Source organism: Anabrus simplex, chromosome 7 (genome assembly GCF_040414725.1).
Source record: "Anabrus simplex isolate iqAnaSimp1 chromosome 7, ASM4041472v1, whole genome shotgun sequence".
NCBI lineage: Eukaryota > Metazoa > Arthropoda > Insecta > Orthoptera > Tettigoniidae > Anabrus > Anabrus simplex.
In genome coordinates, this window is record NC_090271.1 from 112,414,435 (window position 1) to 112,441,582 (window position 27,148).

At 42.3% G+C, this 27,148-nt stretch overlaps 2 protein-coding genes across 3 annotated transcripts in view; one reads left to right on the forward strand and one right to left on the reverse strand.

Annotated features, from left to right (window-relative positions):
- LOC137501521 (uncharacterized) overlaps window positions 1-11,965 on the reverse strand; it is an 88,131-nt gene extending 76,166 nt beyond the window's left edge. For both annotated transcript variants that reach the window (XM_068228610.1, XM_068228611.1), the window contains exon 1: window positions 10,886-11,965. In XM_068228610.1, the coding sequence (XP_068084711.1) occupies window positions 10,886-11,304 (419 nt within the window). In that variant the 5' untranslated portion in view covers window positions 11,305-11,965. The remainder of the gene's footprint in view (window positions 1-10,885) is intronic.
- Window positions 11,966-14,145: 2,180 nt separating this feature from the next.
- Window positions 14,146-27,148, forward strand: part of LOC136877312 (juvenile hormone esterase) — a 138,229-nt gene continuing 125,226 nt past the window's right edge. The window contains exon 1 of the mRNA XM_068228502.1: window positions 14,146-15,245. Within this exon, the coding sequence (XP_068084603.1) occupies window positions 15,153-15,245 (93 nt within the window). The 5' untranslated portion in view covers window positions 14,146-15,152. The remainder of the gene's footprint in view (window positions 15,246-27,148) is intronic.

A 27,148-nucleotide genomic window follows, 5' to 3' on the forward strand; every position in this document is an offset into this window, starting at 1 on the left:
ACAATCTTTTTAATTGTTTCATTGTCACATTCGTTTGCATCTTCGTTTTCTCTCTTCACCTGATCACCCCAAATACATTTTTTCTTAATCTTCATTCAATTCTATCTCTTCTTTACTTTTCCTTCCTCTCAGAATTTTGATCACATCCATTGAAAACTTTAGCTAGAACTAGAGTGCCTTGAAATAATATACCTCGATGCTGCAGACTATGTCGGAGAGTAAGGGCGGTCTCACACACCTAAATTCATAAGTGCTTTTTGTGATGTATCTGTAGGTTCTTAGTAGATAGAGTGTTTGTGATGTAGGTGTACGACCCATCATAGCTACGCCCATAAGATGTGTACCCTCTTGTTCGCAAGTGCGACGAGGCCGTTGGGGTCCTTCACGTTGGTCAGTTCGTCCTCTCCGTCTCGCCGATTTCATACTCTCATCACTGTGGCTGCATTCCGTCCAACACGAGAACCAATGTCTCGGATGGATAATCCGCAGTCCCGATATACAGTCGCTACGATTATTGGAACCCCAGCCGGCATCTTTGAAGGAAGGTCGTACCCTCCAAGTGATGCAACCGGGCTTCTGAAAAAGAAAGAAAAAAGAAGCGTTGTTGCCAAACATCTATCGGCTTATTGTTCCACGCGTAACTGTGTTTAAGTTTATTGTTTAGGGTGTTGAAAGCAAATGAACGAAATGTGAGCCACCAAGTGTCAACAACGTGATATCAGAAGCCCAGTCAAAAGGGTTCTGTGGGGCGCTACAACTGAAACGTTGCCGGCTGGGGGTCCAATGGAAGTCGCGACTGTACCACAGATCTCCCACAATGAATGTCGAAAGCCGCCGGGTGCGACTGCTGTATTCCCTAACGGGACAATGGTAATAAAAATAACAGTTATATAAATAAATAAATAAATAAATAAATAAATAAATAAATAAATAAATAAATAAATAAATAAATAAATAAATAATTTATTAATACATACATAATTATAGACCGTTATGCCTTTCAGCGTTCAGCCTGCAAGCCGCCCCTCCAACTACTTTTATATTTCTGGGAGACCTCAGTGTGCCGGAGCCTGTCCCACAGTAGTTCTTCAAGTACCGTTTAATGTGTCGATATTTTAGGCCGTTTTTATCTTATCATGGTTTAAGCATTTAGAATGTTTCAAGTACCAGCGTAGCTGTTGAAATGTGCGACTGCTATAATCTGTAAACTCCTGAGTTGGACAACGTGTTACCAACATATTACATGCGCATTTATTTCTTTGGAGACGCAGAATGAACTCAGTTTATGTACGGATATACAGTATACAGTATCTGTCAGTACTAAGGTATTGGTACTAACTGTGCCCTTTTCAAGGCAACAACTGCGGTGAACTCTTCCTTCTTCTGTGCGCCGGCTGCTCCTGTAATAAATGACATGTAAATCATACTCACCGCTGCATGTAGACTCTTCTTCCTCAGTCGTGACCGTCTGCTATCCCCGAAGAGAGGCCACCCGCCGATCAAGGAGTGAGGAAATGAAAAGGGGGGGGGGGGGGTAGACTAACTAAAAATGATGGTACCCAAAGACTGAATTAAAATTTAAATAAAAGACTGATTTATTGAATAAAAATGCAAAATAAATGCCAAAAAGAATGTAAGTGAACTAGACTGGTGAAAAATGTAAACAAAATGAAATAAATGAGACTAAGAAAATTAAAGATTGAGGATCTGCCTTACAAAACGCCATAATCTGCCTAATAACTGACTGAAGGTCAATCACATTAATTAAAATATATTCCAGACTATGTTGACACTGCCTTCAAGTTGATAACGTGAATCAATTAAAACTCTGGTCAGAAAGACCACCTTCTTGAAATACAGAATTATATTACGTAGAAAATATCTCTCAAACTAAATTAAAAGTAGTTGAATCATAATAAAATAATTAGTTACGTCATCAATCCACTGACTCATAGGAGTTATCAAATATTTATCACATGTGGCTCATTTGGTAAAAATACCCAACTTTAAAATAAATCATGGACTGCACTAACCAAGTGTATCACATAAGGAATAATTCGAAGAAAAACAACCATGAACATCACCCTTCATTTCCTACATAACCATTGTCTTATTCAAACACCTCATTATTAAACAAATAAATTATTGAAACATCAATCTGAGTGTTACAACCACTCATCTAATTTTTAAAACTTCACTTGCATACCTGTGATAGACTGGACTGCTTTAAAATAATCCAAAAGATTAGGCCAAGTGCCTGATGTTAACATTTCAAATGACAGCGATCCTTGTACATTAAAATTTCTATTGAATTTGCCGCTAACTGCATTTCATTATCAACTCATTATTTGTGGTACCACCACTAGATGGAGGCAGATGCCATCTTGTTTACCTCATTCATTGCGGCAGTTTCATACAATTGGTTTATTAAAGATCGCTTCATTTCTAAATAAAATGTAGTGGATTTTAAAAAAAGTTTGGTAATTACTTAAATGCCTGGTATGAGCATACCACTACTATCGTTTCGACTGTGACCTAATCGACGATCCATTAACCTAACATCTGAAATCTATTTACACCATTAAATCTGTTAAATGGAGAAACACTGCTCCGACAAAGAAAATACAGAAAACAAAACTAGCCTATCTACACCTATCTATTTACATCAAATCAAATGTAAATAATTCACATACGCTTACGTCCTACAAATAAACGGTAATAAAGTACACTCAGAAAGAAATAAAATAAGCAAAACTAGATCCCACCATCGCGGCCTACTGGAAATTAATGCGGATGGAATGCGCAAAATAAAATCGGAGTCTCCATAAAAATATACCCCGCTGCGAGTAGCAAAATATAAATATTGTGAATTTGACGGCAATCTCTAACCTCAGACGATAAATGTCTGGCCATGATACTATTTAACCTTTGTGGACAATAATTACTGTTATTTCATGTCATCCATCACTCTACATGATTATTAAAAAAAACACATTGACTCGTCGCTCTGCTCACATTGTACAATGGCTAGCATATTTGCCGAGCATCTACTTTCCCTGGAATTATTTAAACAAATACAGGCTTCTGCCTACAATCATAACCCCTGTCGTAACACATTTAACACTCTTGGTTAAATTATTCATTTCACAATTCTCTTCGCTCATTAATTCTCGATGTCTTTATTATTCATTATTCTCACAACACGGCCTCGCTCGTATCCGGCGGGCAAAATATCTGTCGTGCATATTACGACTTCTTACGACAGTTCATGACATGGTCCAAATATCATATTTCCATTATCAACGTAGATCATCAGGGATATTAATCATCTAGCTCGATCTCTTGGTCATTCTCTGCTTCACATATCACAAAACATCAGAGCTGACTCATCAATGGCTTCCTAGCACTCATTGTTTATATATATATAAAAAAGTGACGAGATTGCCTCTCAAAACACAGATGTTGAAAGATGTGTAACCGCAACTACACGGAAGTAAATACTCGCGTCTACCAAAATCGTCGCAAAATACACAACATAAAACAAGCTGTAAGCGCAAAATAGCAAAAATAAATATTAAACTCATCGAGGCGGCGTTTACAAGATCAAAACTCCAACAAATATGACTCAAAACCAACGATATAATAACATGATGAATATTATAATTAATTAAAAATCGGCATTACACTCACAGATCAAATATCATAGCTTCCTAAACTGTCAAAGTGACATACTACAGAACACGGAAACAACATCTACGTAAACGAAGTGCACAAATAACCCTATTATTATTATTATTATTTTTATTATTATTATTATCATTATAATTATGATTATTATTATAATTATTAAAAAAATGTGAACTATTTACAATCCTACCTAATACTCTAAGCTACATTGATCATCGATTAGTCACGGTCCTACATATTTATTTACATTATTTATTGATGCTCATACCTGTGTGATGGAGGCATGCTGTCTCACCCTCCGGCCTCGGTCATGGTGAATTTAGAATTCCATCTTCAAGCTGATGTGGTATTCCAAATTTTTACACACGCAAATTTGACACATATTTGCCATGGCGTAACACACGCTTACGCTGACATAAAACACTCGCATTTCTCGCACTCCAGTGAAGGTTAGACGATGCCACTGCAGACTCCTGTCGTGAAGTTAGACGGTCGTCTCGCTACCTGCCTGGAAATCACCTGTTGGTCTACACACCGGTCTCTCAGCTTTTGTTTACACACACAGCTTATCGAACATTAACCCCAACGGGACATAACTGTTTGTTCAAGGTCAATCACTGCGGCCTTCATTAAAGAAAAGTCATTCTCCTCCCCGTCTGCCTTTACAAGTTTCTCCCCGTAAACATCTCGCTTGCCAAACAGTTTATTAAATGGTAAAAACAAGCTAAATACAGTTCCAATGTTGTGGAGAAATTTATGCTTATAACAAATGTGAAACTACCCGTGGGTTAGAGAGGTTTTATGTAATTATGCTGAAAACATGGACTTGTTCCTCTCGACTCGTAATGTGAGTTTATTTAAGCCAAGTGTTGAAAGTGTAGCTCTTGTCTGTTGTTTCTGCATAAATAGCAAAAGTTTGTTAAAGTGTTCATTTCTGAAATGTTACTCTCCCAAGTGAAATAATACAAGGCCTTCTCAAAATGCCTACAAGTGTCTCTACTCACTTTCTTACCAGCCAAAAAGTAAAGCTAACTAACTAAATTAGCTGTCACTCTCTGTCACACTGTCGCTCTGATTCGCACTGTCAAACTGAAGTTTCACTGAGAATTCTGAAAAATCACTGAGAATACTAAAGAATCACTGAGAATTCTGAAGACACACTGAGACACTCAAGAAACACTGAGAGTTCTACCCCCTGGTCGCTGGGTTTTGTAAAGAGTTCTCCCCCCACCTAGAAAATAGTTCCGTGGAAGGGATGTGGCGTAATGATCTAGCCCTCGGGAGCACTTTATCGTACATCCGTAGGTTAAGGTTTTCAAAATTTATGTACAAAACTCCCTAATTTCGGTCTGACTTACATGTAATATTGCGTCGTGGGAAATGATCACAGGATAATCCACACGACGGCACGCGTCACTGGTGTTATTTTCTTCCGGTGAATGGCTCCATCCTGCCATGACAGTTCATTCTTCTGGGCACACTTACTCCTCCGTGTGAAGTTAAATTTTATTAATTAGGCACTAATTAACCACAGATTCGCACTGATAATTTTCCAAATATTATAAAGAAATCAGGACACTGTTTTTCACCACCACACCGGGCTTCAGATAGCGAAATACTGCCTGTAGATTCCCGCTGTGACAGTTCATTCAAATTTAGAATTTTGTGATTGGCTGAGACTTTCGCGCTCTTCGTAGCGTGGATGCTTCCATTTCCTCCCAAGGATTGGCGGGTATTGTCGTTGTCCCTTTTGTCCTAGCTAAGTAGGTCAGGCCTCGACGCGTGTTTTTCTCGTGAGAACCAACAGAAAGTCGCCACTCCTAGGCGGTGTCATAAAATTTATTGGAAGGAGTACTCAGGGTGGTTTACAAGTTGGTCGTGCTCTAAGGAGAGTTTTGTGGATTTTACTCGCCGTCTCACTGGCGCCAGAAAGTTCCTTTGTGACTGCTGGATTCCCAGCCTACTGTAGTATCCCATATGCGAAATATTCAACTTTTAAATTTGTAAATTAATTACGTAAATTCGCTTATGGGTGCATAACATACATACTGTTCCTAGTTACGTAGTGGGACCAATGGACTATGCGTTACACAATTTACGATGACACCATTGCAATGAAGTACCCAGGATTCTTTAATATTAGAGCTGTCTCCGAGGCACTGCAAAGTACCTAACGCTTAGGATCTCTATCGACCAACGAGAACTTGGTAATTATTTATTGAATACCGCATAAGGCGTCTAGATGCATATTGTATGAGAAATAAAAACTGATTAATTTTGTATTCATTCCAGCCAGTTATTTTGAGTAGTTTTATTTCATGTTTGAGGACCCTCTATAGAACATACGAATCATGAAAGAAATTGAATACCGGGCGAGTTGGCCGTGCGCGTAGAGGCGCTCGGCTGTGAGCTTGCATCCGGGAGATAGTAGGTTCGAATCCCACTATCGGCAGCCCTGAAGATGGTTTTCCGTGGTTTCCCATTTTCACACCAGGCAAATGCTGGGGCTGTACCTTAATGAAGGCCACGGCCGCTTCCTTCCAACTCCTAGGCCTTTCCCATCCCATCGTCGCCATAAGACCTATCTGTGTCGGTGCGACGTAAAGCCCCTAGCAAAAAAAAATAATAATAATGAAGTCTGTGTTTATTGTCTAGGAATGATTAAGGGAAAGTATATCTTTCAAAATTTCTACGTAAAGACAATATTTGTACTGCTATTTCTTGTCATATACTTTTATGCAAGTGTTGTATAGTAAACAGAAATAAAGAAAAATCGAAGACACATGACCTTTTCTTAGAAGCACATTTATTATATATTATCAGCCTTGCCTTTCCATATAAATAAATTACAAGTAAGATAAATCACTTGTACCTGTAAACGGAGAGTAATATATGCCATTAATTTGTGCCACTGGAGTGAAATATAGAGCTAAAATATGATAAAACAAGTGTTTCATTGAAGACTGTACTTTATTACGTCACATGTAATGTATTTATTACTAGTGATTGTCCTGCATAATATTTGGCTATATACTGCATCCCTTGTGTGACATCATATAGCAGCACCTGGATTTTTTGACTCTGAGGCGCTGAAATGAACTTAATCCCTCACGTGAACCTTCGTTCAGGGCTGGATTGTTCGATGTCCTCATCTTCACGGACGTATAAGGGTAATCAGTATTAAAGGCTAAGCTATCTAGATAACGTGAAATATTGTAGACCAGTACATATTTAAATCAACGAATTTACTAACAAAGGATTATTTTTCAAAAAAATTAAAAAAGCAATTTTTGACAAAAAAATTCCGTTAGACCCTACCTGTTACTAATATATTCTGAAGGAATACACTCAAATCTGAAAGTTATTATATTAACCTAATCATTTACAAAAGTCATATACATTCAAAATTAAATCCAGATAATGCCTGAATATCATCAAATAGTCTCGACAGTTAACATTCTTCTTCTTCTTCTTCTTCTTCTTTTCCTACCGCTTTTCCCACACCTGTGGGGTCGCGGGTACGAACTGCGTAGCATATTTCCATTTGGCCATGTTTTACGGCCAGATACACTTCCTGACGCCAACCCTATATGGAGGGATGTAATCACAAACGCGTGTTTCTGTGGTGGTTGTAGTGTGGTATGTTGTCTGAATGTGATGAGGAGAGTGTTGGGGCGGATACATACACCCAGTCCGCGAGCGAGAAGAATTAATCAGAAGCGATTCAAATCTCCGATCCAGCCGGGAATCAAACCCGGGACCCTCTGAACCGAAGGCCAGTAAGCTGACCATTCAGGCAACGAGACGGACACTCCTGACATTTAACTGTCCCTTAATAATCATCTCAACCCCTTCTATAGTTCATTCCATGTTAAGAGAACAGTCTTGTTCTTACGACAACAGGGTTGCCATAACAAACGTCATCACGGGAAAACGGTAGCACGTATATAAAACGGAGAAAGAAAGTAAACTGCATTTCAAGCACAGTTTACTTCCGTTTCTTCCTCAGATACATCCATAAAGTAAATAAATCACTGTATTAATGTTAAAAGAAGAAATCACACACGTAGGCCAATTAATCATATAACACTCAACACAAATACGCACTGACATAGAGACTATAAAACATACACACCATATAAAAAGACAACTTCTCTACAACAGCAATAAGCTGCCAGGATTCACAGAATAACGGATTACGCGTTACATGTACCAGAGCGACACAGAAGGAAAATGAACGAAGGCGACAAAGTGAATGCAGTTCCCGCCATTGTGCTTCCTTCCTGGGAATATACAGGGTGAAGAGAAATTCGCGCACTCGGGCGTCGCAGCGCGACTCCTCAAATGCCAGCAATAAAAAAATATTTCTCACAAAAGTTCGTCCTGCGAGTATATCCGGGAGAAAAAAGGTCGCTGAAGAGTGGCAATCTGGCAACACTGTAACCACATGTAGGGTAACTACCTCTGTCAGCACGTATTAGTCGTGCTGTACAGTTGCTGCAGTGGATAGAGTTTTAGGTTAGCATGCAGGTGGTCGGGAGTTCGATCCTGGGTTGAGGCGCGTTTGTATTTGCTAATTTCCATCGGACATTACATACTGTAACACAGTAAGATACCGTTTCTTAGGTCACATGTACCCTACATTTACAAAATTTAGTAACGCTGAACACGTTGTAACGCATCTAGTAGATGAAGTGGTGCGAAGAAATTCACGCCCACGACGTGGGAAGGGCGTCTTTCAAAGCTGACCTATGAATACGAATGTTCGTCCATTTCTAGGATCGTAGTGCGTAAGTGCAAATTGTTTCTAGAGAACCCGCTGCAATCGCTGTTGACGATTAAGATGCCAGATACTATACCACCTGGACTACATTTACGAAATAAAAAACGTACGCCTCAACCCAGGATCGACCCCCTCGACCTCCTGCACGTTAACCCAAAACTCTAACCACTGCTCCAGCTGTACAGCACGACTAATAAGTGCTGACAGAGGTAGTTACCCTACATGTGGTTACAGTGTTGCCAGATTGCCACTTTTCAACGACCTTTTTTCTCATGGATATATTTGCAGGACGAATTTTTGTGGGAGACATTTTTTATTGCTGGCATGTGAGGAGACACGCTGCGACGCCCGAGAGCGCGAATTTCGCTTCACCCTGTATACTGATGTACATACAACCAGAACACCTTGAAAGACTAGAGATAGGACATTTATATCCACAGAACATGTGCATTAGTATGTTCTGAAGAAATGATTAGCATTGGAACCATGTCAGCCCTCAAGTTCAACGTCCACATCGATATCTCGGCGCACCAGCACCGACTGGTAAGATGTACCTGCGGCTCTCCTTGTCGCTATAACTCGAAAGTAAGGGATCAGTGTGACTTGAGCATACGTGCAGGATACCTCGCAGACGTATGCGAGAACCGTACCGTCAAATGAGTGAGTTTGAAACGGGGCACATTATTGGCATCAGAGAACGTGATGCATTCATCCGGGAAATTTCTGCTCGTGTGGGACAAAGTGTGTCGGGAGTGCAACGGGTGTGTACAGAATGGTTCACAGAAGGTCGCAGAACACGACGAGATGGGTCTGGTCGCACCACCCAGACCACCCCCCGAGAAGATCGACACCTCATCGAATGGCATTGCAGGACAGATCTACGTCCTGCTCGGCTCTGGCGCAACAGTGGAACAGTGTAACACATCGTACACTGTCAGGAGTGACAGTCCGTCGCTTTTTGTTACGGTCTGTGTTACCGGCGCGTCTTCGACTTCCCCGCCTACCTTTGACTAATGTGCATAGACATGCTAGACTGGAGTGGTGTATGGAAAGACCTCACCGGGGACAGGAATGGTACCAGATAGTTTTTTCGGACGAATCCAAGTTCTGTTTGTTTCAAAATGATGGCCGAATTTCGGTTCACCGCAGACAGGGGGTTAATAATAATATTATTTGCCTTACGTCCCAATAACTACTTTTACAGTTTTCGGAGACGCCGAGGTTCTAGAATTTTGTCCCGCAGGAGTTCTTTTACGTGCCAGTAAATATACCGATGCGGGGCTGACGTATTTGGGCACCTTCAAATACCACCGAACTGACCCAATCAAACCTGCCAAGTTGGGGTCAGAAGGCCAGCGCCTCAGCCATCTGAACCACTCTGTCCGGCCAGACAGGGGGCAGGCATCACATTGACTGCATTCGCACAAGACATACAACGCCAACTCAAGGCCTTGTGGTGTGGGGTGCTATTGGGAACAACCACAATTCACAGTTGGTGCGTGTCCAGGCCACTGTCTGTGCATTAGTACGTTTTTTATGAACATGAGTATTTATAAAATAGAAAAGCTTCAGTAGTTATTTTAGTAACGCACCCTTTTTACACGACACCCCAGACGCCATATTTCAGCAGGACAATGCACGACCACATGTTGCTGCACGAACACGCGTCTTTTTGTTATCACAGGATGTCAGACTGTTACCCTGGTCCGCCCGATCACCGGACTTGTCGCCAATCGAAAATGTGTGGGTTATGGTGTAATGACGGGTGCGGCGCTGTGACCCAATGCCAACCACCAAAGATGAACTGTGGGACCAGGTGACTGCAGCATGGGGCTATACCCCAGGACGCCATTCGCGCCTTATACGCGTCGATGCCATCAGGCATGGAACAAGTTATCAGTGCCCGTAGAGAACTAGGCAACAGGACACATGCTGAACCCAGTTGACTGAAATACTAATCGTTTCTGCAGAACATACTAATGAACATGTCCTGTGAATATGAACTTCCTAATTCTAGGCTTTCAAGGTATTTTTTTTTTTTATGAACATGAGTGTATTTATAAAATAGAAAAGCTTTCCTTGGGGTCCCTCGTACCCAGTCTCCGATCCCGGAGAACGAGGCCCAGCCCGCCTGGAGGGGGGCCTCCTGGATGGGGGTGGGTCATGACGCCGGGCCTCCTTCCTCTCTGCCCGCGCCATGGCCTGGAACACAGGGCAACTGCGATGAGTGGCTGGGTGGCCCCCCGCGCAGTTGGCTCACACCGGCACCCCTTTACGTGCTGCGCGGGCCGTGTAATGGTGATCACCCCCACAACGGTTGCACCTTACTAAGAGCCCACATCTCTCCTGACGGTGGCCCCACCTTAAACAGCGGAAACACTGCAAGAGCTGCTAAGGGAGACGTTTCGGTCTCACCTGATTGCCGTTACCCGCTGAGGTCCTCTCTTGATTGGCTCCTCGGTCGACTGCTGTCCTGGGAGCAGTCCTGGGCTGCGGCTGGGTGGCCCTCTCCTGTTGGGCCGGCGACGTCGTCTTCTCCTCCCCGGTGCGGGGGCGGCGCCTGATTTCTGGCTGGGGTGTCTCTTCTCGGCTGGGGAAGAGGCCTTGTCCTGGTGGTCCTCCTCCGGGCCTGGTGACCCTGGGGAAGTGGGTGGCCCCACGGCAGCGCCGGTTTCTCCCTCCTCCTGGCTAGCGGCGGCGTCGGTCGTTGCAGGCACCTGATTGCGTTCCCTGTCCTGTAGGGCGCACCTCGATGTCTGCAATATGATAGACTCGCTGGCAGGCCGGGCCCGCGTAGCAACCTCCGAACGCCAGGGGGCGTCCTCTACTGCCATGCTGCCGTTCGCCGTCTAGAGCGCCTTCCTGGATTGCGCCCTGGTGGTAGGCCCTTCCTGGCAGGCCTTGGTCTTCGTCCATCTCGCAGAGGTGGTCCTTGGAGGAGCGGTCTGCGTCCACTTCGCAGTGCCGAGCCGCTCTGCCTGGGTCGCACAGTCGCAGCGTCAAGGGGCGGCATGCTCCACCTCCGTGGTGGCGTCGCTCGTCTCCGGCGTGGACGGGAGACTAAGTCGGTATTAACCGTCTTATTCCTCGTCCATCGGTCCATCCTGGCCATCTGGATGGCGGCCGTGCTGGTAATGGCCCTCCATTTATAGGCGTCGAACATCCCTGGTGCGTCGTCTCTCCGTGATAGACGGATGACCTGGTATATCAGAGAGTTCCCTCACGATATTATCCAGGCGCTCCTGCCTGTGATCCCTGATGATTAAGCCTCCGGGCAGGAAACTCTCGACGTGTTGCGTAGGGGAGATCCTGGCCCCCGTGGACACGGGGTGGCGCATCATGCGCAGGACCATGTCCCGCTCAGTGGCTGCGTCCTCCCCCGGCCTGTAGTACACGAGGAGAGCCTGGTCCACCGGGGTTGCACAGCTCTCTCGGAACACGAAGCCGTCAGGGAGGTCACACCCGTCCCTGTAGGCGTCCCAGTCCGTCTGGTTGTCCGCCTGTCCTGGTCCTCCTGTAATAAAACTCCTGAAAGAGCCCCAGTGTCCACGACCTTGGCAAAATATATATATACCCCTTCTACCCTTCCTCAAAGCACATGCGAAGTCTCCACAACTTGCCGTGGCGCTATACAAATCGGTTAGCCGCGACGAACGGCATTTTGTGCGTATTTCCGCCAATTTTGTTCATAATTTAAGAAAATAAAGGAAAGAATTAGCAGATGAGACAACAAGGCTTGTTCAAATAGCTTTTTTTAACAATAATTCATAGCTCCAGCTGGCTAAAATGGAATAAACATGTAACGTCCCCCCCCCCTCCCTCGTCCCCCCCTAATCGCCGCTAGAGTTTATAGGCATCTTCTATACGGTCCCCATAATACGTTGGTAGACCTTTGGTTATTCAAGGCAAATGCATCTGAAGCGGAAGAGAACTTGGCTGGTCAACATTCGTGATAAGAACTGAAAAATATACAGATCACACTACGTAATACGTTACGCAATAAATAATCGCTCTTGACAACAATGCTACAACACTGATTCACGATAACGACGTGTCCTGCATGAAACCTTGCTTTCCAAGCCAATTACGTTGAAATTACGGATAATTTCAACAAATAAAAAAGGATATTCAGAAATGATTACTACATAAATCAGTCACACCGCCCTAGGGTCCTCGCATAGCCATGGAGATGGACCTCGTGCTGATGATGATAGGAATCATCGGCGCAAGCCAGGCGTGGATATCTCGTCCAGAGGTTTCCTTAGATCAGGGCGTCGTAAGAGGCACGGCTGTAAGGTCTCTAGCAACAATGAAAACTTTTTACGCTTTCCAGAAGATACCGTACGCTGCACCACCGTTGGGAGAGCTTCGTTACAAGGTAACTTCAAAATTATCCTCAAATAAACCTTAATTTCTAAAACTAAAATAAAAGTTATATCTTTAAAGTTATTCACGCCTGACATCAAATTTCAAGTCTTCCGCAATAAAATGAATACGCAAATCTTTGGAGTTTTCCCATACCTGAATTTCTTTAAATCAAGAATAACGATTTTGCGAGATATGAGATGTAACTCTACCATCTCTGACTTGGAGACACTGGGTTCGATTCCTCTTTCAGAAGTTCTTTTAGCCTTCTAGGTGGTCATGATCGTTAAGGCATCAAGTCTACATGGTCTGTCACCGTGGTTAACAGGTTCGAGTCCCTTTGGTTGAAAATTTTCATCATCAGAATGTTGGCCGGCAGGGTAGGGGAGGTGGTGGTGTAAAATGTATAATCACTAGATTGCGTGCAAAACGCCTGAATTGAACTCCAAAACTCTCCGCAGTGTCCGTATGGAGTAAAAATGAAATAGCTTATGGCTTTTAGTGCCGGGAGTGTCCGAGGAAAAGTTAGGCTCGCCAGATACAGGTCTTTTGATTTGATTCCCGTAGGCGACCTGCACGTCGTGATGAGGATGAAATGATGATGAATACGACACATACACCCAGCCCCGTGCCAGCGGAAATAACTAATTATGGTTAAAATTCCAGACCCTGCCGGGAATCGAACCAGGGACGCCTCTGAACCGAAGGCCAGTACGCTGACCATTCAGCCAGCGCGTCGGACTCCGTATGGAGTGATGGCATATGACGCTGTAGATGGTGATTCGTCCGTCCTACCATCATGTTGTTAACTATACACACCAACCCATCGGCCAATTCTGACCACGCTACTGTTGAATAGTCAGCATCCAGACCTTTGGTTAAAACGGGCGGTTCGACTCCCAGCCGGGTCGAGGTTTAAGCCACGTATGATTAATTCCTCAGGCTCAGGGAGTGAGTGTTTGTGTTCGTCTTAATACACTCCACTTCATTTACACAGAACGCACCACACTGCTAACAAACTCAGAAACACGCAATAGTGAATACATCCCTATACATAGTGTTACCGTCAGGGAGGGAATCCAGCCTTAAAACAGGGCCAAGTTCCCGTCCGTGATCAGTAGCGGCACTAAGAAGCTCCTCCCTCCCGCAATAATTAAAAAGGCGCCCCTTGTTTCCAAATAAGGAAAGTTACAACTTTATTTCGTAGTACTAGGTTGTATATTATTACAATGAACAGGAACGACAATAATAATAATAATAATAATAATAATAATAATAATAATAATAATAATAATAATAATAATAATAATAAGTTACACCATTTAGTTTTCAAATCGGAAGGAATTAAACTAATACACTTACATGGTACGAACACACACACAAGAAATGCATATTCCAATTATAGTAACCAAAACACGCTGACTCACAATATTAAGAAATGATCTCGTTCCTAGGACCAAATACTTTAGTACTATTTACAACTCAACCGTCAATCGTAGGTCTACTTACCTACACTAACTGCCGAGAGTTATAAACCGACTCGAGACCAGTTTACATAAGGAAGATGTCTTTGTTATCGCATCTTCACTGACTACTGGGTTCTCAGAACTGGTTTGTTGCTTGTTGTGAGTGACAGCAAGGGGTGGTTATTATTGGAACAGGTTGGAAAATCCACCATTCTTTCTGAAATAACTACCGTACTCCTATTGACGAAAGAACCTCTGCACTACGACGGCCTAAGTTTGGAATAACCCTCTGCAATAAAAATAATACACTATTGTGTTGTGTGCTGTAGCTCTATCAGTATGTAAAATCACCCATCAGATTCTAAATTAATAAATAATAATAATCCATTGAACCCCGCCCCGCGGCGTCTGCGAGGTCCTTATCGCCTCCATTAGGATGTGGGAAAAGTGGCATAAGAAGGAGAAGAAGAAACAAGCATGCATGCATGAATTAGGCTAAATCATTTTCAGACTGAGCTTATATTACTACTTTTCTCCACGTGTTTCTCTCTCTAGTTGTCAGTACAGCGGATATAACGCTAAAGCAGCACTCTTCGCCCTCCTCTGTCAACACTTTCCCGTAAAGCCAGAGCCCAAGAAACCTCGCGTAAACCGTACACTGTTTGAAGTCAACAGATTTGCCAATTTCAGAGTTACGAATGGATAAGCAAATAACATAATTACGTAGACATGAATTATGTAATGGTGTCTCCAGCAACTAAACTGAAACAAAACACAATAGCTGTTCGTATTGTTTTCAGGATCCACAACCTCCAGAGCCATGGAGTGGAATTTTAGATGGAGGAGCAGATATGCCGCAGTGTATTCAGTTATCTACTTCAGTCTTCAAGGTTTTGGGAGAGATGACAGAAGACTGTCTCTACCTCAGCGTCTACACTAATGAGGTAGGAGGAAGTCCTCAAGTACCCGTATTACGATAGTCGATCGAATGTGAGTGAGACTCTTTGCTTTTAACTCTTCATTTAATGAATGTACTGTACCTATATGAAGAGAGAGACAACTATTTTTCTACGTAAAGTTATCCGACTTCTATATATTATTCCACCATATTGACAGTTTCTTAATCTTTCTTCATAAGAAAAGTACAGATGGTGACAGGCAAGTGCATTATTATACTGACAAATGTTCCAGAAGTAACTTTTTGTTTTACTATCATTCTTTTCTTAACTGATAATTACAGCATATTATAATGACATAAAACAAGCGTCCTAGCGGCCGAAATGTGAAGTGGACAGCAATGATGGCGCGTATTTTCCTACAGCAACAGTATTTACAAATCGCACACTTCGTGCATTTTTTACAACTCATTATTTATAGAAATTATTGATATTTATGAAACTGAGTGCAATTCGTCACTGCTAATGTCTATTCTCTTTCTTTTGAATGCTCATTTGTCACGATCGGTTGCTTGTGAGCGCCGCAAAAGGGATCTACGAGCTAAAATAATGTACATGATGATGATGAAACAAATTGCTAGTCTTTATCTTCACGGTTGTTATGTTGCTGCGGACTATCTTATCTGGTTGGTCGCCTAGTGATACAGATACCTAATTATATAGCCCGTCCATATACATGTTGCTGTAATTTGTGCCCATCAAGGTAAAATAAAGGACTGAGTGTTAGCTACCCCAACTATCTTGAAGTGGCTTAATATTGGGCACGAAAAATTTGATTTCTTTGCTTCGACATTTCTGGTGACGATTAGTACAATCACGGAGGAAGTACAAGAAAACGCACCTCTCCACACAATATAAATTTCTGGTCATTTAGCATGGACTTTCTATTCCTCCTCTCACTGCCTCAGCGAGCGTACGTTCGGAGTCAGTAAAGCACCATTAGCTTGGGCTAAGGCCATGCGCCTACTATTTTGTAAAACATATACGCGAGGTATCCTATTTATGACAATAATACGTCTACTGAAAACCTCATTGGCTCAGCCGACAGTGCGCCGGCTTCACCGTTGGGTTCCGTGGTTCAAATCCCGGTCACTCCGTGTGAGATTTGTTCTGGACAAAGCGGAGACGGGACAGGTTTTTCCTCCGGGTACTCTAGTTTTCCCTGTCATCTTTCATTCCAGCAATACTCTCCAATATCATATCATTTCACTTGTCAGTCATTATTAATTGCCCTAGAGTGATGTGACAGGCTTCAGCAGCCGGAACAGTTCCTAACCTCGCCGCTAGATGGGGCTTCATTCATTCAGTTCCTGACCCGATCGAAACTAGAAACAGGCTGTGGATTTTTTAAATGCCCATTTCTTAATCCCGTTTCTTAATACGGGGTTGGGGAGGAGATGGGGTAAAATTATATGGCATGTTTTTACGGCCGAATGCCCTTCCTGTCGCCAATCTCGGGTAAGGAGCGAGTAAAAATGAAATGAAGAATGGTGATTGAAATTCGGAAAGCAAGTGGAATGAATCGGCTGTGGCTTGAGAATGGGAACTGTCCCGGCATTAGCCTGGAAGTGAAAATGGGGAAACCACAGATAACCATTCTCAAAACAACCGGCAGTGGAGTTCGAATCCATTAGCCTCCGGATGCAGAGGCGTACGCGTTAACCCACGCGGACATTCTACTCCTTCCTATGTTTATGACAATGAAAAAAAATAAAAAAATGAAATGGCGTATGGCTTTTAGTGCCGGGAGTGTCCGAGGACAAGTTCGGCTCGCCAGATGCAGGTCTTTTGATTTGACACCTGTAGGCGACCTGCGCGTCGTGATGAGGATGAAATGATGATGAAGACGACACATACACCCAGCCCAGTGCCAGCGAAATTAACCAATTAAGGTTAAAATTCCCGACCCTGCCGGGAATCGAAACCGGGACCCCTGTGACCAAAGGCCAACACGCTAACCATTTAGCTATGGAGCCGGACGATGTGCATTAAAAAAAGAACAATACTGGCACTACTTCTTCTTTGTGACATTTTCCCCAATTTATTGTGGCAGCACTTGATGTAGATTCGTCCCAGTTTTACTGCAGAATGCCTTTGCTGACACTAACTATTTGTAGAGAATGTCATTGTTTGAGTCATCAGTCCATAGACTGGTTTGATGCAGCTGTCCATGCCACCCTATCCTGTGCCAAACTTTTCATTTCTACGTAACTATTGCATCCTACATCTGCTCTAGTCTGCTTTTCATATTCACACCTTGGTCTACTCCTGCCGTTCTTATCGCCTATACTTCCTTCAAAAACTAACTGAACAAGTCCTGGGTGTCTTAACTCTACTTTTCGTCAAATTTAGCCAAATCGATCTACTTTAACCAATTCGATACAGTATCTCTTCATTCGTAATTCCATCTATCCATCTCACCTTCAGCATTCTTCTGTAACACCACATTTCAAAAGCTTCTATTCTCTACCTTTCTGAGCTAGTTATCGCCCATGTTTCACTTCCAAACAATGACACGCTCCAGATGAAAATCTTCAGAAACATTTTTCTTTATCAATGTTTGAAGTGAGAAAATTTCTTTTCTTAAGAAAGCTCTTCCTTACTTGTGTTAGTCTGCCATCGTTAGTTATTTTACTACCCAAGTAATAATATTCATCTACTTCCTTTAAGACTTAATTTCCTAATCTAATATTCCCTGCACCACCTGCCTTCGTTCGACTGCACTTCATTACTTTTGTTTTGGACTTATTTATTTTCATCTTGTACATCTTACCCAAGACTCCGTCCATACAATTCAGCAACTTCTCGAGATCTTCTGCAGTCTCAGATAAAATAACAATATCATCGGCAAATCTCAGGGTTTTGATTTCCTCTCCTTGGATTGTGACCCCCTTTCCAAATTCCACGTTGATTTCCTTTACTGCCTGTTCTATATAAACATTTAAAAGAGGGGAGGGGAAAACTGCAGCCTTGCCTCACTCCTTTCTGGATTGCTGATTCTTTTTCAAAGCCCTCGATTCTTATCACTGCAGACTGATTTTTATACAGACTGTAGATAATTCTTCGTTCTCGGTATCTGATCCCAATCACCTTCAGAATCTTACATCGCTTGGTCCAATCAACATTATCGAATGCCTTTTTTTAGATCTACGAACGCCATGTACGTGGGCTTGCCCTTCTTAATTCGATCCTCTAAGATCAGACGTAAAGTCAGGATTGCTTCACGTGTTCCTACATTTCTTCTGAAGCCAAATTGATCTTCTCCCAACTCAGATTCAACTTGTCTTTCCAATCTTATGTAAATAACACGTGGTAAAATTTTGCAGGCGTGAGATACTAAACTAACGGTGCGGTACCTTTCACACTTGTCAGCACCGGCTTTCTTGACATATTCATTATAGCGCGTTTCTCCGGTGGTTAGTAGTGCGGTGTGTTGCATGCAGATGGTGGTAAGTATATGAAGATAAACATAAACACCCAGTCCTCAAGCCAGAGAAATTAACTATGTACAGTTCATTGTTTTTTTACAAATTGTTTTACGTCGCACCAGCACAGATAGGTCTTATGGCGACGATGGAAGAGGAAAGGGCTAGGAGTCGGAAGGAAGAGGCCGTGGCCTTAATTAAAGTACAGCCCCAGCATTTGCCTGGTGTGAAAATGGGTAACCACGGAAAACCATTTTCAGGGCTACCAACAGTGGGGTTCGAAACCACTATCTGCCGAATACTGGATACTGACAGCACTTAAACGAATGCAGCTATCAAGCACGGTATATGCAGTTCAAATAATCGGCCCGGCTGGGAACAGAACCCGGGGCTCTCTGAACCGAAGATCGCCAGTATACTGGCCATTTAGCCAGTTTAAAATCTCCGGCGTTGTTGTTCGAAGTTCTTACAACCTTCGTGGATAAGACGACGCCATACCAGGCGGTTACTGCATTTATTTCCCAGTTGATGTGGCATTTCTTCATGTCTGACTTTAGTACGTCCCTGAATCTGTTTTGTTGTCCACCGCGGTGGGGGCAACGGCCACCCTTCAGTTGAGTATAGACTATATAACTTGCTTTGGGAGGCGAAAATCAGGCATACGAATGATATGACCTGTTCAACGAAGTCGATGATTCATAGCCTCATTTAGAAAAGAGGCTAAAGAAAGAAACATTACAAAGACGCTTAAAAAAAAGATAACAAGAGCTCATATGGAGAAAGTTAATTCTACACAGAATACACAGTAGTAGAGCTCTGATACCCATTACTGTTTAACATAGTCGCCATTCTTGTCGAAACACTTGTTCCAACGGTACACCAAGGCATCGATGCCGGCAAGAAATCTGCTTTCAGTCCCTGAACTCACACCATGACGAAATGCTGAACGGCCGTATCGTCATTGAAACGCTTACCAGCCAAGTGATTTTTAACGGTCCGCAGACATGAAAATCGCTGAGTGCCAGGTTGGGGCTGTAGGGAGGATGGTAACGTTTCTTCGTGCGAGTTCTTTTCGCCATATTTTTTGAAGCTACGTTGTATATAAACATTTTCTAATCAAAGGCAAAATATTCCATTCGTTTTCTAATTATTTAACAGAAGTGATGTTTTTCGTCAGTTAGTCATATCGTTTGTATTTGTTTCCAACTTACTGGACAGCAACATGCGAGAAGTTCAGTTTTTCAGCAATGTTTCAGTGACGAAATCCCTCTTGCTATAAGGAAACTATTTTTTCCTTCATAACAGTCTTCGACTCACCCGATCGACGTCCTATTCCTGTACACCATTTGTTTCAGGCACTAATACTCACTGTTAAACTAGATACACGATGAATGGTTTGTTTTCAGTCGGTGACGTCTACGTACCAAACATGACAATCAATCAATCAATACTGATCTGCATTTAGGGCAGTCGCCCAGGTGGCAAATTCCCTATCTATTGTTTTCCTAGCCTTTTCTTAAATAGTTGTATGAAAACTATTTATATGCCGTTAAACAATACTTTGTTATAAATCAGGAATATAGTGCCTCCATCCAATGTACGTCATAATTATGCCAAACAGTAGTGCAGTAGAAGCTCAGATGGCTTCAGCAGTATCTCAATTAGACCATTGGCTCCTAGAAAATAATTTATCCTTATCTCCTTCCACGTCTCAAGCAGTGATATTTACGCGAAAACACCTAAGAGTAACGCCCTTAACCTTGAACTTGGGACCGTACAAATTCAGAGTCAAACTACAGACAAGGTTTTTAGGTCTCACATATGACAATCGACTGACATAGTCACCACATACTGTTTATCTGAGGTTACACCAAAAAAGGAACCAACTCTGAATATTCTTCGTGCTTCCGCCCGAACATGATCACTGATCACTGTGTTTTCTTTCTCCTATATCGCAGTTTCATCCGATCCAAAATGGATTATGGGAGAATGCTTTATCATGTCAGGCTGGACAGAATACAATATAGGTGTGTCAGAACCTGCATTGGAGCAATCAATGGCTTCGACCCCAACAAATGCGCCGTTACTAGAGTGCGCCGAACCTCCTCTCGTTGTACGTAGACAGTATTTAGCAGACAAATTTGTATTAGCCAGGATGTACAACAATGATCCATCAATCCATCAATCTGGCTGATTTAGAAACCGTTACGGAAAAGCACGGAAACCGAAAATAGATGAAAAATATATACCTTCTGAACAGTCTTCAGTTTGCACGCCCCTTACTTCCATCGTCAACACCCCACAAGTTTTGCCCTGCATTTGAGATTCCGTACTCCTACTTACTGTTTTCTATTCCATTACATCTTATTACAACAGTCTTTCCGGTACTTCCTCTAACCAGAGTTCAGTCTTACTTTGTAGAATATATTCATGATGATGATGCTTGCTGTTTAAAGGGGCCTAACATCGAGGTCATCGGCCCCTAATGGTATGAAATAAGACGAAATGGAATGACAAATTGAAAGACCAAAATCCTCCACTGACCAGAATTCAAAACGTGAGGACGAAGAATCAATGGATGGATATGAATTTAAAACAATCCGTGGATCTGACCCGCAATGACTCGCATTCACAGAAACGGACGTGAAACAATAGTATTACTGACTAGCAAATGTACCCGTGCTTCGCTACGGTACTCTACATTGTATACGGATATCGAAGTAAATTAGTGCACATTAAGTGAATAAGATTTTTAAATTGGGTTTGTCTTGGCTTTATCCTAGAATCAGTATTGTGAAATCCACAGACGTTGTTTCCAATGAAAGTGTGATTTGCGGAATTGCGATGATAACGGCAAGTCCACTTGTTTACTGCAATTCACAACGAAGAAAGTAATTTTCATTTAACGGCAGACCCCATTGCCTAGTGCGCGGCCAAAATCGATTTGGGGAGGTTTCATTACAATGGCAGACCCCAATTCCACTTTCAGATAGATTACAGTTGAGGAACTTTTATTATATTTGCAAGGACCTTCCTTACTGCCAGTCAAAAGTGAGTTGCGTTCTTATCTTTATAATGGCAGACGCATTTTCTAATGCCAGTCAGCTTCCTGCCAGTCGCACCGAGTTGGTGAGATTCCATTATAATAGCAGGCCACTATGCCTATCGTCAGTCACATTTTAGATGGGTCAATTTGTTTATAATAGAAGACAGCCTTGCCTACTGACAAACAGGATCGGGTAAAATAGTTTTGAAAAAAAATTGCACGCGCCCTAGAGTTCTGCTAGTCGAATCGAGAAGGGAATTATGCATTAAAATAGTGCACAAGAGTTAGAGGACGACCCCATTCTTATTGCCTGTCAAAGTCGATGTGGGGAGGATTGAAAACAACAGCAGAAGCCCTCCTTCTGACAGTCACTATCGATTTGCAATTTATTTAATACCAATGGCAGACAAACCCTTTCTAGATTGCTACAAATCGACGTCAATGAAAGAATATAGTCGTCATACGGAAGTATAAGGATGTTAACCATCATTTACAGAATAACTGCTGCCAAACGGTACTTCAAATCGAAAAAAAAATTGTACGATAAGACGCACTTTCTGGCCATATCTTGGGGTCATCAGCTTCTCCCGTACCAAGTTTCAAATTTCTGAGATTTCTGGAAGTGCCTCAATAATTCACGTCTTTTTTCATTTTTAAATATTTATATGTACATCGCTCCAGCCCGACTTGCTTTTATATATATAGATGACGGATAAGCATGAGCACGTTGAAAAGTGCAGACTTCCACTTCGAGATTCATATCTCCTAAACGGTTTATGATATTAAGAAACGGTTTACGCCATCAGACGCCTCATGTATCGCTCTACATGTTTGTTTCTAAACCATAACCTCGTATCTCCCATATTAAGGGGGTAAATTGAGTTCAAATTTTGAATAGGGTGAAATTTGGGTACATTTTTAACACTTTACATTACGTCTTGCCTACTTATGTATAAGCTAGAATCATGAAATTTGGTCCATATATGTCCCTTAATCGTGCCAATGTGCGCACCCAACGTGATGATCCTATCATTATAATAAGTGTGTCAAACAATGAAATATACTTGTAAAAATCACCAAATTTACGAACATTCCAGAAATACGGCCAAATTTAACGTATAAGGGAGAGAGATAGGACAAAATGTCACAGGACCAAAGTTATAGATCACTCCGAATTGAAACGACATTGTGCCATCCGTTTTGTGATACGACTTACCGTTTACCAAAAAATAGCTCAAAAGGAATGTCTGCACAGTCATTAAAATTGCCTCCATATTTCGATATCTTTGGGGGTAAAAAGTGACAAAAGTGAACATCTTGGAAATTTCCCGTCGGTTAGGGACCAAAAGCTATAATTTCACCAAATTTCAATTGTCTACCTCGTCTGGCAGGTTATGCCGCCATCTTGATTTGGGGGGATGGGGGATAAAAATGAGGAAATTCCCGAAAATTTTTAAGCCCACGAAACCTATAGGTTATCGTTTTGGATATACTATACGACTGTGTTCTTATGCTGAGCCCAAAATTTGAGCCCCCCCAGCGTGCCCCCTTCAGAGAATTTTGAGAGTTTCCGATTTTTCTAGGGATCCTGGGGTCATCAGTTTCTCCCGTACCTAGTTTCAAATTTCTGAGATTTCTGGAAGTGCCTCATTAATTCACGTCTTTTTTCATTTTTAAATATTTATATATACATCGCTCCAGCCCGACTTGCTTTTATATATATAGATGACGGATAAGCATGAGCACGTTAAAAAGTGCAGACTTCCACAGTTACGAGCGAGACATCGGGAAGTGCAGACGTGTGAATGAGCTGAGGTGCGCAATATGGGAATAACGATACAGCAATACAGGCTAAGAATTGGAAGATGGCATGGTGCAAGGCAGTGTTGGAAGGAAGGTGGAGTTGAGAGAGGAAGAGAAATTAGTGGTTCTAAAGGACTGTTGGAGATTATGTTGTGTGCGACGGTTATTGCGACGCTGCTGGTGGTAGGAGGTATAGAAAAGAATCCGGGTCCAAACCAGGGACCGTTCGGCTGGGAGGAGCTTGAAGAGATCAAGAGAGTGGTGAAGGAAGCAAGCAAAGGAGAAGAAATTAAGGAAATGATGCAGGAACACCAGGCAACCCAAATGAAGGAGATGAAGGACTTAAAAAGTTTTATAAAAGAAGAAATTGGAGGTGTAAATGACAAGTTAGCGGAGATAGAAGATGAGGTAGAGAGCTTGAAAAAGAAGGTGGTGGTACTGGAAGAGGAATTAACAGCAATGAAGAGAGAAGTGAGGTTAGCGAGGAACGAATCGGCAAGAAAAAATGTGTTTGTGTATGGTGTACCTGAGGAAGGAACAGAATCAAAAGTGGAATTAGTATTGAAAGTGGTGGACATAGTTTCGAACAAAATGAAGATAAACTTTTCTGAAGTTGATATAGATGATATATATAGAGTGGGAAGGAACAAGGGACATAGGCCGGTGAAGTTAAGATTAATATCAACCCTGATGGCTGATATACTTCTGAGGAATGCTGGAAATTTGAAAGGATCGAACATTTATTTGAAGGCTGAGATAGAGAAAGAAGATAGGATGCGGTTGGAGGTCTATAAGCGGCATATGTGGCGTGCTAGAGCGGAGGGATTGCGAGTCAAGATAGTGGGGAGGTGTCTGGTTACTTCAGGCAGAAATTGGTCGCGATCGTGGACACAGGAGGAACTGCTGAGGATGGAAAAATGTGAGGAGGAAATGAGTTGCAGAAATCGAGAGCAGGGCGACATCAGTACGGAGAAGGAAGAGAGAAGAGGGGACTGCGGTGTCAGCGGGCAGGTAGCGAAGACAGCAGAGTCCTTGGTGAGTCAGAACAGCCCAGGAAGGAGTGAATCAACAAGTAGGACACTAGACCGAAGTGAAGTGGACACAGGTAGTGAAGAGGTGACGGGAAGGGAAAGGAGTCAGGGTAGTGACTTAACCTCCCCAAATAGGAATAATGCAGAAATAAACCTGGAGAGAAAGCAGGCGTTAAATAAGGCGAGATCCTTAAGTTTAAAAGATCTATGGGGTGGGAAAAAAGGCTCTGGCACGGAAAAGGGGAAGGATGGGGGTGAGAAGAAAGAGAGGGATGGGGTGGAGCCAAAAGGAAGAATCACGAGAAGTAAGGGGGGAAGTGGTGAAATGCAGAAGTATAGGGAGGGAGGGGGAGGAAATAAATAACTAGATATGGTGATAGGGATGCTGAATATTGAGGGGTTGATGGGGAAGTTAGGGAATAAGGAAATTGTGGATTTAGTGAAAGATTTTGAGATTATTGCTCTAGTAGAGACGTGGTTAGGGAAGGGGGTTGAAATTACATGGGACGGTTATAGAGTAGTTAACGTGTTAAGGGAAAAAATAGGGAAGAGGGGCCGAAACCCAGGGGGCATAGTAGTTTTAATAAGGAATGAGATAGATGAATGGGTGGAGACGTTACAGACTAGGGTAGAAGGGGTAGTGTGGTTGAGAGTAAAAATGGGGAAGGGGGCAGCGGAAGCAATTTGTCTGGCACTGCTTTATAACCATCCGAGCGATTCAGTGTATGCAAATAAACATTTTTTTGACGAACTGATTGAAGAAATAAACACAATTAAAGGAATGTATGTAGAAGATGGGATGATTTTATTGGGGGATTGGAATGCGAGAGTGAGCAATAGAGTACCGGTATACGGGAAAGAAGTAAAAGTAGACGGGATACTGCAAAGGAAGAGCAAGGATAATGTTGTAAATAGTTATGGAGAAAGGTTATTAGAGTTATGTGCTCTAGAACATTTATTTATTTTAAATGGGTGGATGAAGGGGGATAGTGTGGGTGATTTGACGTATATTACAACAAATGGAGGGAGTGTGGTGGACATAGGAATAAGCTCAGAGATAGCGTTAAGGAGAATAATAAGTTTTGAGGTGTTAGAATATGGGTTGACAGAACATATGCCTATCAAAATAAAATTGAGAACTTTGGTTGCTGATGAGAAGGGAAAGATGGAGGAAAGTAAGGAGAGGTATAGGAATGGAGGATGGAAGTATGTATGGGATGATAATACCAAAGAGAAATTAAGACGGCATTTGAAAGAGGAGGGAGATATATTAAGGGTAGGAATTGAAAGGGCGGTAGAAGGGAATGATATGGATAACGTGTTAAAATTAATTGAACTCCCTGTATGGAGGGTGGGGAAGAAAGTGAGGAGAAGTGTAGAGGGAAAAAAGAATAAAATGAATGGATGGTTTGATGAAGACTGTAGGAGAAAACGTGAGGTTGTAATGAGAGCCCTAGCGGAGTTTAGGAAGGAGGGTACGCAAGAAAAAAGGAAGGAATATTGTAAATTGAGAAGGGAATATAAAGAGGTATTGAATGAGAAGAAGAGAGGATGGAAGGAGGCGGAAGCTGAAAAAATAAATATATATTGCAGAGAGAAGAAATTTGAGAGGATTTGGGAGTCAATAAACAAGATCAGAAGAACGAAACCGGAGGGGAAGGGAGATAAAATAGGAGAAAACGAGTGGGTTAGGCATTTTAAAAGGCTTTTAGAAGGGGAGAGGAAATTGGGTAGAGAAATAGACAAGTCACAAATTGGAAGGGAACTGGAAGTAGGCATTACAATATTGGATGGGGAGATAACAAGGCAGGAGGTAATTACAGTATTAAAAAATGCTAGACCCAAGGCTGCAGGAGGTGTGAATGGTATTTCCAATAGTGTATGGAAAGAGGTAGGGGCAAATGAACCGATGTTGAGAGGGATTGTGAAATTCTTTAATAGGTTGCTGGAAACGGGGAAATTTCCTAGAGAATGGAGGATGGGGGTATTATGCCCTATTTATAAAAATAAAGGAGCTAGTAGTGATCCAAACAACTATAGAGGAATTACACTCCTAGACTCGCTGTCAAAGGTGTACACAGGGGTTTTGGCGAATAGGATAACAAATTGGGCGGAACAGTACGGTAGGATATCTCAGTTCCAAAATGGATTTAGGAAAGGATGTAATACAGTTGATAATGTTTGGATTCTGGACACTTTGATTACAAAGTATGTGAGGATAGCAGGGCGTAAATTATTTATAGCAGCGATTGACTTAGAAAAAGCCTTTGATACGGTCAGTAGGGAGGCGCTATTTTTGAGATTAGGGGAGGTTGGAATGTCGAAAAAAAATGAGGGTGGCAATTGAAACTATTTATGAGGAAGTGTTTGTGATGATTAAATTGCAGGATGGAAGGTTGAGTAAGTGTTTTGATTCGAAAAGCGGGGTGAGACAGGGATGTAAGCTATCCCCGATATTATTTATATTATTTATAAATAATATTTTAGAGGGTCATGGTGGAGATGCATGGCATTGCCCTTGGGTAGGGAAAATGGAGGTTCCGGGGTTGCTATTCGCGGATGACCTATTGATTTTGGCTTTGACGG